Genomic DNA, 11,894 nt, shown 5'->3' with positions numbered 1-11,894 from the left:
CTGCTGATAAACTGCAGGCGCACGAAATGGCTTTCGGACCGTAACTTCCGAACAGCTCCGGTGATTTACGGCGACCTACGACGGCGAAGAGAACTTCAGAAGGCCAAAATTCCATGAAAATTAACGGAAAAAAAAAAAAAAAAAAGAAACGTTTCTTAAGTGGTCTAGAAGTTTCCGCCAAGGTTTTTTTTTTTAAAGAGAGACACATTGAAGTCTTGTGGAAATTTGAGACGAATATAGGCTGTGTGTAGACTCATGAACCTCAACGCCGATAGTGCCTACTATTTGTCCAGTTAAGTCTAAATGCAAGTCGAATGAGTTTTCGAAAATAGTAAAATGAGATGCTTTTTAATTTTTATTTCTTCAAGAAGAACGTTAAAGAAACGCCGACAATGCGTTAAACAAGAGTTAAAACGTAATCTAATCTACAGCTGTAATGTAAAAAATGTCATCTCAACAACAATGAACCATTCCGTTCTTTATAAGTTCTGTCACGGGACTCGGGAAGCACTTACAATCCTGAGAGAAAAAATAAAAAAAAGATAAGGATTGAATAAATTATTAGTTTCTTACATCTAAACGCTTTAAATTTCTTTTCTTCGGAACCGTTCTTATTTTATTTCACGTGAAGCTTGAGGACATTTAAATAATCTAAGCCAGATGAAACAAACATTTCTAACTTGGGAGTCGCTAGCAGGACGTGGTTTATTTGGAGAGCATTTCCGTCCCCATTGTCCTGTGATCTAACGAGACAATAAACTATGACCGGAAGTCCTTGCCTGCGCTGAACGAACTGAGCGAACTGCCAAGGCAGGTAAATCTATTGTTTATTTTTAGTGCTGATCAATGTGGGTGAGGTCTGATTGAAAAGTGCACTCCATAGCTCGCTTCCAACTTCAGTACCGCCAACCGCGAGGATGACTCAAACCGGAAGTCATGAACAAAGCTTAACTAGCCCGTCCAGATTCGCAGAGTCTTCCTAGTTCTCAGACACATTCCGATCATTTTCCAGTTTTAATAAATAACTTAAAAATTATGCTGTAATTCTTAACACAAATATGTGCTAATCCGCTAATATTACAACGGAAAAATCCGTTTCAAACCTGTATGCACACAAATCTGTTTGCTCATTAGCAAAATACATTTTGAACTGAATTACGCAACCACTGAGCATGCGTGAATCATCCGGTCAATCGTAAGCAGATTTCGTATTTTCTAATGCAGTCGAAAACTGTGTGTGAGTTCTTGTCGTAACTTTATTTGTTTCGTCAGTATTTTTATATGATTTTACTAGAATGAATAGGCTGAAGAGAAGTTTAAGTTTAAGGAGTTCAAAGAGACACATACCGGAGAGTGTGAGGCCACAAATTTGGGAGAACGACAGTTATAAAGTTCGGAATGGAGGCGTTAGTTTCCCAGTTAAGGTTAGCATTTATCGCGAATTTTTCTTTATATTTGCGGTATTTCGAATGTAAGGATTGCATGGTACTTAACGTTGTAGAATACAGCGTTAAAATACGATATTCAAATCCTCAATTAATTTGTAAACTTATTGTTTTAGTACGTGGGATCGATCGAAGTTACCGAGTCCAGAGGTACACAAGTTTGTGCAGAAGCTTTCAGAAAGATGAAAGAAGTAAGCGGTTCTTTTTCGCATTGTTTCCATTTTTGACAGATACTACGAAGCTTGACCGAGGTCTTCAGCTGAAGCCCTTTTTTCTTAATTGTTTGAAATTTAATAACGTCTCGGTGAATTTGGTTTCCTTCGGTCATGGATATATAAGCGATTCGGCTTAACGGTTGTATCAATCTCTCGTTTATTTCAGGTCGGGACAGGAAAAAAGAAGCGAATGCAGTTGCTTGTCACGGCAGATTGTGTACGAGTTGTGGACGAACAAACCAAGGTGAGAGAGGCAAAGTATTTTTTTTAAGCTATAAGCTCAAAATATTTTTGATCGCGCTGATGTAACTACGCAAGTATTCGTGTGTCATGTGGCATATCTAAGAGAGAGGCAGAGAGTAGACGATATTGTTCACCTTTAGTTTTTTTTTTGTAAAAAATTCGGGTCCTTTTTCGGCGAATTTTCCCTTCAACGAGGTAATATATATGAGCAATGTGCATTGATAAAGAATCCGAGATTTGGAATGATCGCAAGTATATCTGTTGGATTTTGTTTGAACTACCTTGCGCGGAAAAATCTAGACTTACTGAGAAAATTCATCAGCTTATATTAGCTGGCTGTCATAAGTTGTTCCTGTTTTTAGATAGAAGGCGGATTTTACATAATGCCTAAGGAAAAGTTTCGTATACACTGCAAATTGATGTTTTTGTATTTCTTTATTTCATCGCTGATTAATTTTATCGAAAAGACCGAAGGTACTTGAAACAGACCATTGATATGAAGATAGTCTGTTTGAAATGTTCATTTATTTGTTCTCTACCGCTCGTTGTGTGATATTTTACTCAAAACAGAATAATTCTTTTCGATTTTTTTTTTTTTAATAGTACCCACCTTTTATACTTTCGACTCGAAGAAGTCCCTTAAATGCATATTTACCTAGAAGCAGCTGAATTCAAATAAAAGAGCACCATATTTACTGTTGAAAACGTTCTTAAAAATTGTTCCATTCGTGGATTAAATCTCTCTGGGAATTGTGAGTCGTTCCTTAGATTATTATTTCGTGTAATTTGTATTTTCAGCAATCATTTCAACATGCAACCTATCTTGTTTCGACATGTGCTCATCCTATGCATGAAGTACAATCAATCCAACCTTCTTTCATCACGAATTGTGATTAAACGAATTTTCACAACACAGGCGTTAAATACTTGACCGTCAAATTTATTCGAACCGAACTCGTTCGTTTTGATTTATTTGCTCGAAGCTGCGTATCAAATGCCGCTCTCGAAAATTCAGCATCTTTGATCAATATATCGACGTTCTATCTTTCAGTTCTCAGCTTGATAGTGCTTTTTCACACTCATTAATGGTAACAAAATAAGAATATAGTAATTTTATTCCACTGGGAAGACATCGCACGTTTCTTTTTTAATGAAACTGTTTCCTCTTGTACTTAGCAATCTGTTCCCATAAGGAAAACTGTTGACTTTTTTCTGTCGGAATCGTAATTTAATTCTATTTTTCTGTCATCGTTTCCTCATTCTTTATAGAATTTCTTTCAATCCAATTTAGTTGCCAGCTTTTTTTTTTCTTCAAGGTGCTAAACACTGAATTGAAATATGGTACTTCCCAGAGAGTTTGTGATTTCTGAGGCAGTATGCTTATTTTCTGTTCGCCTAACTTTCGAATACAAACATCTTGAAATGAAACTTTAATTTCAACTCTTCACAAGCCATCGCACCAAGACAGTTCAGTGTGGTTCATTTCCAACCTTCTGAAAATTATATGTCTAAAAGAAATCTGCTGGATTACTTCTAAAGAATGCAATGCTGACTACAGACATTTGAGCATAAGTTTCTGCAGATAATTTATATAGAATATCTGACAACTACACTTCAGCAATGAACCTTGTGATATAAATAATGGATTAACTAATGTTTGAAAGCCAGTGAGGTAATAAAGACGAATAAATCAGATTTGATTTTGTCTTTTAATTGTGTGCTTGTATTATTCTAAAAATATGTATTTTAGTAAGCTTACTTATTTTGTACATTTATATGATCGATTAATGAAATGTGCTGTATGAGTTTTTGTTCTGTACCACATTCATCCAGTTTCTTAGATTGTGTAATGTCAATCTTAAATGGGAACTATCATGAACAATAACAACAACCAGAGGAAATCCTATCATGGAAGGTTTATGTTAGATGTCAAAATGAGGCTTAACTCACTTATCATATTTGTCAGATGTTAACATTGTGTGCTGGTGTTATGACCAGTAAAACACACTAAAGGTCGAGTATAAACTGCTTCAAAGTGCATGCAAGGCTGGGAATGGGCATTCATCTTATGAACTTTGAGTTCTTCTAGATCTCCTGGAGTGCTTTCATCATTTTTTTTTTGTAAACAATTACTTCCATTATTTACTAGCATGAAATAATAATTTCACAATTTTCTGTGACTGTTTTAAGACTGTATAGTACAATAAAAGCCTCCATCAGTGAGCCATTTTACAGTGAACTTGAAAGCATTTGCTATTGAGATCCTTTGGGTCTTGGACAATCAACGGTGTCAAAGTTTCTTATTTTATTCCATTTAAACTGTTAAGAGTGAGTTGTTTTTTAAGGTACATGTACATTTGTTGGTTCATCAGATTACAAAGCTCACATAATTTTTTATGATAAGATAGTACATAATCGCTTCTTGAACTGTTTTATTTCAGTCCCTGGTCATTGACCAGACAATTGAGAAAGTATCATTTTGTACTCCTGATCCAAGTAATGACAGAGTCTTCTCTTACATCTGCCGTGAAGGAACTACAAGAAGATGGATGTGCCATAGCTTTATAGCTTTGAGAGACACAGTAAGTTGACAAACTGACTTTCCTTCAACATTGTGGTTAAAATTTTTCCATGTGTTAAAAATTCTCAGACCTATGAGCTGGGATTAGTGTTCACACTGATAGACAAATAAAAATGGAAAAATGAACTGGTTTAGAAATTTTTAAACCAACTTTACATAGATTTGAACCATGGCATCTTACACACAGAACAAAGTGTCTCCCATCAAATTGATTCCCTCTGATTGCTCTATGATGAATTTTTTTTCTCAAATTCTTCATTTGGTTACCTAAAATAATTAAACAGTTGTTAGCAAGAATATTTTATTGGAAAAAGAAACAAAGTAAAAATGAAAGTGGACACCTGCTTGTATTGAGATTAACAAAATGTTTGGCAATTCTCTTTGAAGATTCACAGAACTTCTCAAAGCTTAATACTAGGAAAACCACAAAAAAAGTGATAATTTTTAGAACAGGATGCAATAGAGCACTAAACTCTGAAACCCTAAGAGTGACTTGCATCTGATTTCTCCGTACAATTTCAACCCCTGAATCCCACGGTAAGGTCACGAGGATAAAGAAAATGATCTAGAAGGGTACCCAGACAGGAACCAAGAAATTTACCCAGAAACCTGACAAAATCCTAAGGGAGGAGGAGAGGAGAGATTATCTGCTCTGGAAGCAACCATCCTAATTTGTCAATGTTATTGATACTAGGGTAAATTCTGGTTGTATTAACATTTCAGCACTTCCTGTAGACTACTAATGAGCAACTTTTCTCTGTTTTCTTGTCAGGGAGAACGTTTAAGCCATGCAGTTGGCTGTGCATTCACAGCCTGTTTGCAGAGAAAGCAGAAAGCTCAAGCTCTGCAGCAGCAACATAAGGAGGTCAGAAAAACACCATTATTCTCTTCTGAATTTTATACATCCCAATTCTCCTTTCATTGTGTATATTTATGAGAATTTCAGGGGAGTTGTTTACAGTACTGAGGCCAGAAATGATTAACATGTAACTTCTCCCTTTTAATGCTTATATATTATCTAGCAAACAGGAACTGAGGTACACTGATCTAACACCAAATTCTCATATCTAATTTACAAGAAAATGTGTAGTAGCTAGAGGGGAGAATTCATAATCAGATTGTGGGATTGAAAGGGTTAAAAGCTCACTCAGAGTTGAAATAAGCTTTTAGACTCATCTGTTTGTATTTGAGATCAGATTATTTTCCCTGGTGAATTTTTTATTTCGTTTAATCAAAAATAAGATGATATGATACATTTAGTCCTGGGTGAATATGGATGCTACCTAAACTTAAGTTATTGTTTGTGAAGGAAACAAAGCTGCAATATTTACCTTCACTTTGTTGCACTTTGGTCTCCTTTGATTTAGGGTCAACAGCAACAACAAGGACAGCCTCCAACCCAACAGGCTTCTACTGCAGCTGCTGAAACAGGGACACCAGCTGCAGCAAGCACCACACCAGTAGTTAATGGCTCCAGTCCTCCAAATCCAGCTGCACAGCAGCCATCCCCTGCACAAATGAAACCCTCTGTCCCTGTCCCATCTCCTATGCCAGCATCCACCACGGCTCCAATCGCTGTGGCCTCAGTCCCATCCAGTATGACGACGCCTCCGATTAAGAATGGTGTTGTGACAACAGGAACACAGCAAGTACCGTCACCAGCTGAACCAAAGCAAAGTAATGCTGGTACTCCTATACTTAAACCTCCTCCCTCAGTTGCGAGACCACGTCCACAACCTTTTAACCCTTCACCTTTTACCCGTCACATGTCACTGAGGTACCGCTCAAATCCTCTGTCTTTTATGCCTCTACGCAACGACACAAGTGGCTACGAAACATTAACAGAAGAACCAGCAGTTCCACAGTTGCCTCCAACTGTTGATGCCCTTATGCTACAGAAAAACACACCCACCCCTTTATCAACCTCATTTGGAACACCAGTCTCAAAAGGACCAGCAATGCAGAACAGTGCTCCAAGTCAACCAACTTCCATCTTTAATGGGCTGAATTCTAACTCAACATCAACAATGCAAGAACCCAATACTATACTGAACTTAAGTCAAAGAAGCAGTGTTCCAAATACAGTGCCTCCATTACAGCCCCAACCTGTTCAGGGGGCAACTCCCCAAGTCAATGGGTCAGGCTCATGGAGTGTCTCTAGCCAAGTACAGAGGCAGAAGCCTCTATCAGAGGCTGAAATGTGGCTGGCGTCTGCTTCAGTCGACACCACACAGCCAGCCAAGACAATGCAACCAAATCAGGGATTGCTGACTACAGTCAATCCATTTGCAGAAACAGCATCCCACATTGATGCTCTTTCAAATGCATGGACACGTGATATGCAGTCCACACTGCCAAGTGCGTCACCACAAGGGACAACTGGCTGGTCGTCATCATCAAAATGGGGACCAAGTGCTGTACGTCAAACAAATGGAGAAGATGACTTCGCATCATTCTTTTCCTCAAGGCAAACAAGCCCCCCTCCTCACGCACCTCTCAGTAAGAAAGATTCCAACCCATTTTCACCAACTCAAGATCAAGTATTCTGGGTGTGATGAGGAAATTCATGGACAAGGTGACATTTTTAGTTCTTGGCGGGAATTTTTACACAGCTTTTAACATGAATAGTGATCCTTTTAACCTTTCGTCTCTGTACCAAAAAAAAAAAAAAATAATAACAAGCCAAGCCAGGACCAGAGAATTGAAAATTTCAACAGCATGGCCATCCTGTTAATGGTGGTCCTGAATTTAAACAGCTATGGTCATTGGCATTTGTGAAACTGAGCAGGGTCAAGTCTTGTTCAGAACTGCCCTCACCCAGATGTGATCATGCCACCCAGTCAGCTCTTATTTTCAAGCCTCATACTGTACAAACGGAACAATAATAAGAGGTTTGAACTACCTTTTGAGCGACAGTTGTGCAAAGGACCTTAGCTTAAAAATTTTTTTATCCATTTTTTTTTTTTTTAGCAAGATTTTTAGATGTACCTCAGTATGTGAAGTAGTCACTGATTTCAGAATTTCAAAGAATGGGTTGAGAAATAAGGAGGTTTTCTAACACTCGACATGATAAGAATGTGAAAATAAAGTAGGCTCAAGAACATCTCTGGAAGATGACTACAAATGATAAGTACTGTATTTCAAACTGATTGTACACCAAAATTTAAAGACCACATGACACATTTTTATCAAAAGAGTGTTATTTGTTTTTAGAGAGGAATTTGGTCCGGCAAGGATTGTACAGATAATGCACATCGAGTATCTAATAGAATTGTTGTTGAGAGCTCATATGACCTAAACCTCTGTAACTATTATGTTTCCAAATATGTAGAAATCTTTTCACACAACAAGCATGGGATCTACTTTATTTCCTGCATTTCACACATGTATATCTCTGAGATTTTTTTTTTTTGAAAGTGGAAATGAAGTTGCAGAGGTTTTCTCTTAACATAATTTGGGTATATAAAAATTTTCATGCTTATAAATATGTTTATTGTACAAATACAAGGTTGATGTTTCTGAATTTAATGCAAGTAGAGGGTTTGTGAAATGACTTCGCAACTACCTTAGGACTTTGTTGGCTTATGACATTATTATTATTATTATTATTATTATTATTATTATTTTTTTTTTTTTTTGCTCATTCCCAAAAGTATCAGCTGCTTTGAAGAGACTTTGAGGTTACTGGTCAGTCATCCCCCAAAAGTGAACAATTAAAAAATTGTTGTTTACCTACATGCACTTTGAACGAAAAAATAGTACAAAATCTTTTAACGGCAAATTTTTATTTAACTAATAAGACGTCCAGGTGTTTTCGTTTTAGGTTGAATTTATGACATGAAAATGTGGTTTGTGGTAATTTTATGAAGGTGACAAGAATCTATTCTAAATATTTAGTGCATACCAGAACATTACATGTCCTGATTGTTTAAAGGGCTGAATGAAGAAGGTTAGCCTTGTACCTTGCCCAGTTAACTATCTTAAAAATTGTTCAAAATGATTCTATTGATTATTTGCTTTGTCTTAGACGTGTAGCCTTTTAGATTCTTACCCATCTTTCAATGCAAGGAAATGTGAGGTGTTAACCCCTTAACTCAAGAAGTGATTAACATGTAACTTCTCCCTGTAATATCCATACAGTATCTAGCAAACAGGTAATGAGAATACTTAAACTTATCAGGCTGAGGTTTTTTATCTTGATCTCACAAGCAAATTCTTGTAACTAATTTACCAGGAAATGTGTAGCAGCCAGAAGGGAGAATTGGTGATCAGATCTTGGGAGCTAAAGGGCTAAAATCATTTCAACTAAACAACTGTGTAGTTTATACAGACATTCCATTCTTATAAACGATACCTATTGTTTTCTCATTGAGTATTGTGAGAATACAGGTGCTTGTGGAAAATTTACATTTTTAAGTGATTACACAAGCTCTGTTGGTATTTTCACCGTTCTGTACTATTTTGTCAAGATTATTTTTGATCCAGATTCCGTTGAGGTCAAGCTAGCCTGAAATAGGTAACCCAGATTGCTTAGTTTTCCGTACATGTCACGTTCACACACTGCATACAAACCTGCAAAAACAAAAACTAAAATTAAATTTAAATAAGTAAGAGTGCTGTCCATCAGTTCAGTCAGGATTGATGTTGGCTTCACAATGGCAAGATCACAGCTAATGGAGCAGTTTTCACGAAGTTGCATTTACATGGCAAGTCTAGCTTACCAAGCCAAATATACCTTTTTAACAAGCCTCTGAGGAAAAAAAAATAAGGGGCGTAGTGTGCGCTATGCTATCAAAAGTAAGGAAAGTTCTTTTGAAATTTGTAATTATCTAAAGTGCACTTACCTTTTAAGATCCACTAATGATAATTTTACTGTAATATAATTTTATAATGTGGTCTTCCCTAATAAGATTTAAGCTTCCGGATTGTCAAGTCTTTTGCAATCTTTAATTCTATAACTGATCCATTGTAGTGTAGAGTTTCCACTCATATTGTAGTACAACTGGTTGATTGTAATGTAAATTCGTAGGTGATATTATATGTTATGTTATGATATGTAGTGATGTTTTTAGTGGTGCTTCAAATCAGCAAGTGGTTAATAGTAAAATAGAGTAATCCCTGCGTATGTAACTGTGTAATACTTGTGTGGATGTAAGTGAGGAAATTGATTACGTTGGGGGATCCCTTAAATGCCCTCCTTCGCTCTTGTCTCGTCTCCGTTCCCCCTCCTGTTGGCCACTCCTCCACGCTGAGATCACTCTTTCGAGTGTTTGTTTTTCTTACGTCTTTAAGGGTAGGGCTAATATCTTTCAGAGAAAGAAAGTCATCTCTAATATTGTTATTTCAAAGATGCAGACCAAGGAAGTTGGATTTAAGTAGTGCTTAATGTCTAAGTTCGATTAACATTCTTTAAAAAAATAACATCAGCAATGTTAATGAAAATTCGCGATGGTGATCGCCATCTTTAGGAAAAACTTGTACGCATTCAAGAAATCCCACTTGTTCAGCTTATCGGTTGGATGAGGAACCTTCCATAGAAATTATATCTTTAATTTTGTTTCCGATCCAAGTCCGATTTCAGTAGGGACTTTTAGTAGGGACTTTTAGCAGTCAGGACGGCAACGCCACGGAAGACGTCGATTAAAAAATGAAATAATTTGGATATATCAACAAAGTTGAAGTGGTAAATTGGCCACCGTATTTCGTTACTCCCACCGACGCAGCCCCAAACAGTTTCTTTCGAAACTATCAGCCTTCATTCATTTGGAATATAAAATGAGTTTCTACTTTTAGTCAGAATTTCGAAAGTGGCTGCATGTGTTAACCGTCTCATAGGGCTCCAGACCTCAAACTCAACATAACCCATAAAAGTAGCGTTGAGTTCCAAATGTAAACTAAAATAATTTGCCGCCGCGGTTTCGCCTCGCAGACGACGCAAATTTTGGTGATTTCACGTTGTTGTTTTTCAAAGGACGGCTAAGAAATGTACAAAGTTTTAAAACACACGTGCCGGGCTATTGTTCTGCCAATTAGAGCTATTGTTTTTGCTTAAATTATTCCCTAATCTCTCCTCAACGTGGGCTTATTTCCCAAGCAGTGGCTTGTTATCGAACCGTCAAAACACGTGACATAACTTCTTTTTTTCGATCCGGGAATCTATGTTATACCCGTACAACGGTATTATTGCATTATCCGGGTTATTTATTTCCGTCTTCCCCGTGTCCTATCAATTAGTCTCTTGATAAGCAAAGTCGATTGTTAGCTGGCATCATGTCTTCTGAAAATTATTTTAGTCAACCAGTTGACGTGGGGAGGAAGACCGCTTTCCTGCTGGACAAGGCTTTTGACTGAAGTCGACGATTTGCTGTGTGATGACTTGAATGAGTTGGAATGTGAATTCCTTTTCGCTGAGATAATGTGGATCTTGAGTTTGGTTATGGATCATTGTCATTACAGTGTTCACCTCAATATTCGAAACAAACCAGAACCCTCACATCGAAATGGAGCGAAAAACGTCAAAACACCTTTTAGGGAAAACCTGAAATGGTCTGCTGATCCCACGCGCGAAAAACAGTCAGGTTGTTAAAAAAGACGTAAAGACCTCGTGACAGACCATTGCAAGGCTATATTTGGAGTGGATTATCAGCGTGACCAAAGAATACCGGAAAGTTATCTGAAGGAGTTTCAGGAAAATTCACTGTTTCTATAGGCTGTGACAGGAGTGGACCGAACTGGGAGGACAGTGAGGATCTGTGAACATCATGTTCAGTTATGTCCCCATGATGGAACTTGCAGTAACAAGGTGTCAAGACTTGTGCGAGCTCAAAGATTTGAATATGAGACTCTTGGCAATCAAAGTTATTTTAACCCATCCAAGATCTACTTTATAAAGCTTGAATTGGTTAGTAGCCCTGTCTTAATGCGGAGCGGAGACAACAGTGATCAATCTGCTGCGTTACTTCAGGAACTGCACAACTCATAGATATTTAATTTCTTTGCACAAAAAAGGTGGCTGGTACAACGAAAATACAAGTGAATTCAAAGCTATTGATGGCGTTATGTACGAACCTCCTTGGAATCCTCTTAGAGTCGAAGTACCGTGGATTTCAGTGCCAGAGATCACACACCTCAAAGATGGGAACAATACACAAAATGAATCTTTGCGTTTCTATGAACATCCTCTTGTCCTGTTTGTAATCAGCATATGTTCTTTTGTGGTCTTGCAACGACAAAAGTTGTTGAGTATAGAAAACGATGAACTCTTTGATAATTTAAGACGATCGTTAATGGTGATTCTTGTTCATAGTTTGGCCGCAACATTGTAGCTAGAATGAATGCGAGCTTTTGATTTTGAGAAAGTTATGATCGACTTACATCATGCATGAGAAGTAATTAATCGAATAGCTTTTA

At 37.3% G+C, this 11,894-nt stretch overlaps 1 protein-coding gene across 1 annotated transcript; it reads left to right on the top strand.

The window, feature by feature from the left end:
* The first annotated feature begins 1,170 nt into the window (after positions 1-1,170).
* LOC111325603 (uncharacterized) lies at positions 1,171-9,609 on the top strand. The gene is made up of 6 exons (XM_022929434.2): positions 1,171-1,424; positions 1,562-1,636; positions 1,827-1,904; positions 4,345-4,485; positions 5,257-5,349; positions 5,852-9,609. The coding sequence occupies exons 1-6, from the start codon at positions 1,296-1,298 to the stop codon at positions 7,037-7,039; spliced, it is 1,704 nt and encodes a 567-aa protein (XP_022785169.2). The 5' UTR covers positions 1,171-1,295; the 3' UTR covers positions 7,040-9,609.
* Positions 9,610-11,894: the final 2,285 nt, after the last annotated feature.

This window comes from Stylophora pistillata, chromosome 14 (assembly GCF_964205215.1).
Source record: "Stylophora pistillata chromosome 14, jaStyPist1.2, whole genome shotgun sequence".
Taxonomy (NCBI): domain Eukaryota; kingdom Metazoa; phylum Cnidaria; class Anthozoa; order Scleractinia; family Pocilloporidae; genus Stylophora; species Stylophora pistillata.
The sequence above is the reverse complement of the archived record's forward strand: the minus strand, read 5'-3'. Positions and strand labels throughout refer to the sequence as shown.

What these genes read in the sequence shown, in the direction of transcription:
- LOC111325603 (XM_022929434.2), top strand. Translation starts at nt 1,296, where the DNA reads ATGAATAGGCTGAAGAGAAGTTTAAGTTTAAGGAGTTCAAAGAGACAC. An exon ending in TTATAGCTTTGAGAGACACA is followed by an intron (nt 4,486 to 5,256) that starts GTAAGTTGACAA and finishes TTTTCTTGTCAG; the next exon opens with GGAGAACGTTTAAGCCATGC. An exon ending in TGCAGCAGCAACATAAGGAG is followed by an intron (nt 5,350 to 5,851) that starts GTCAGAAAAACA and finishes CCTTTGATTTAG; the next exon opens with GGTCAACAGCAACAACAAGG.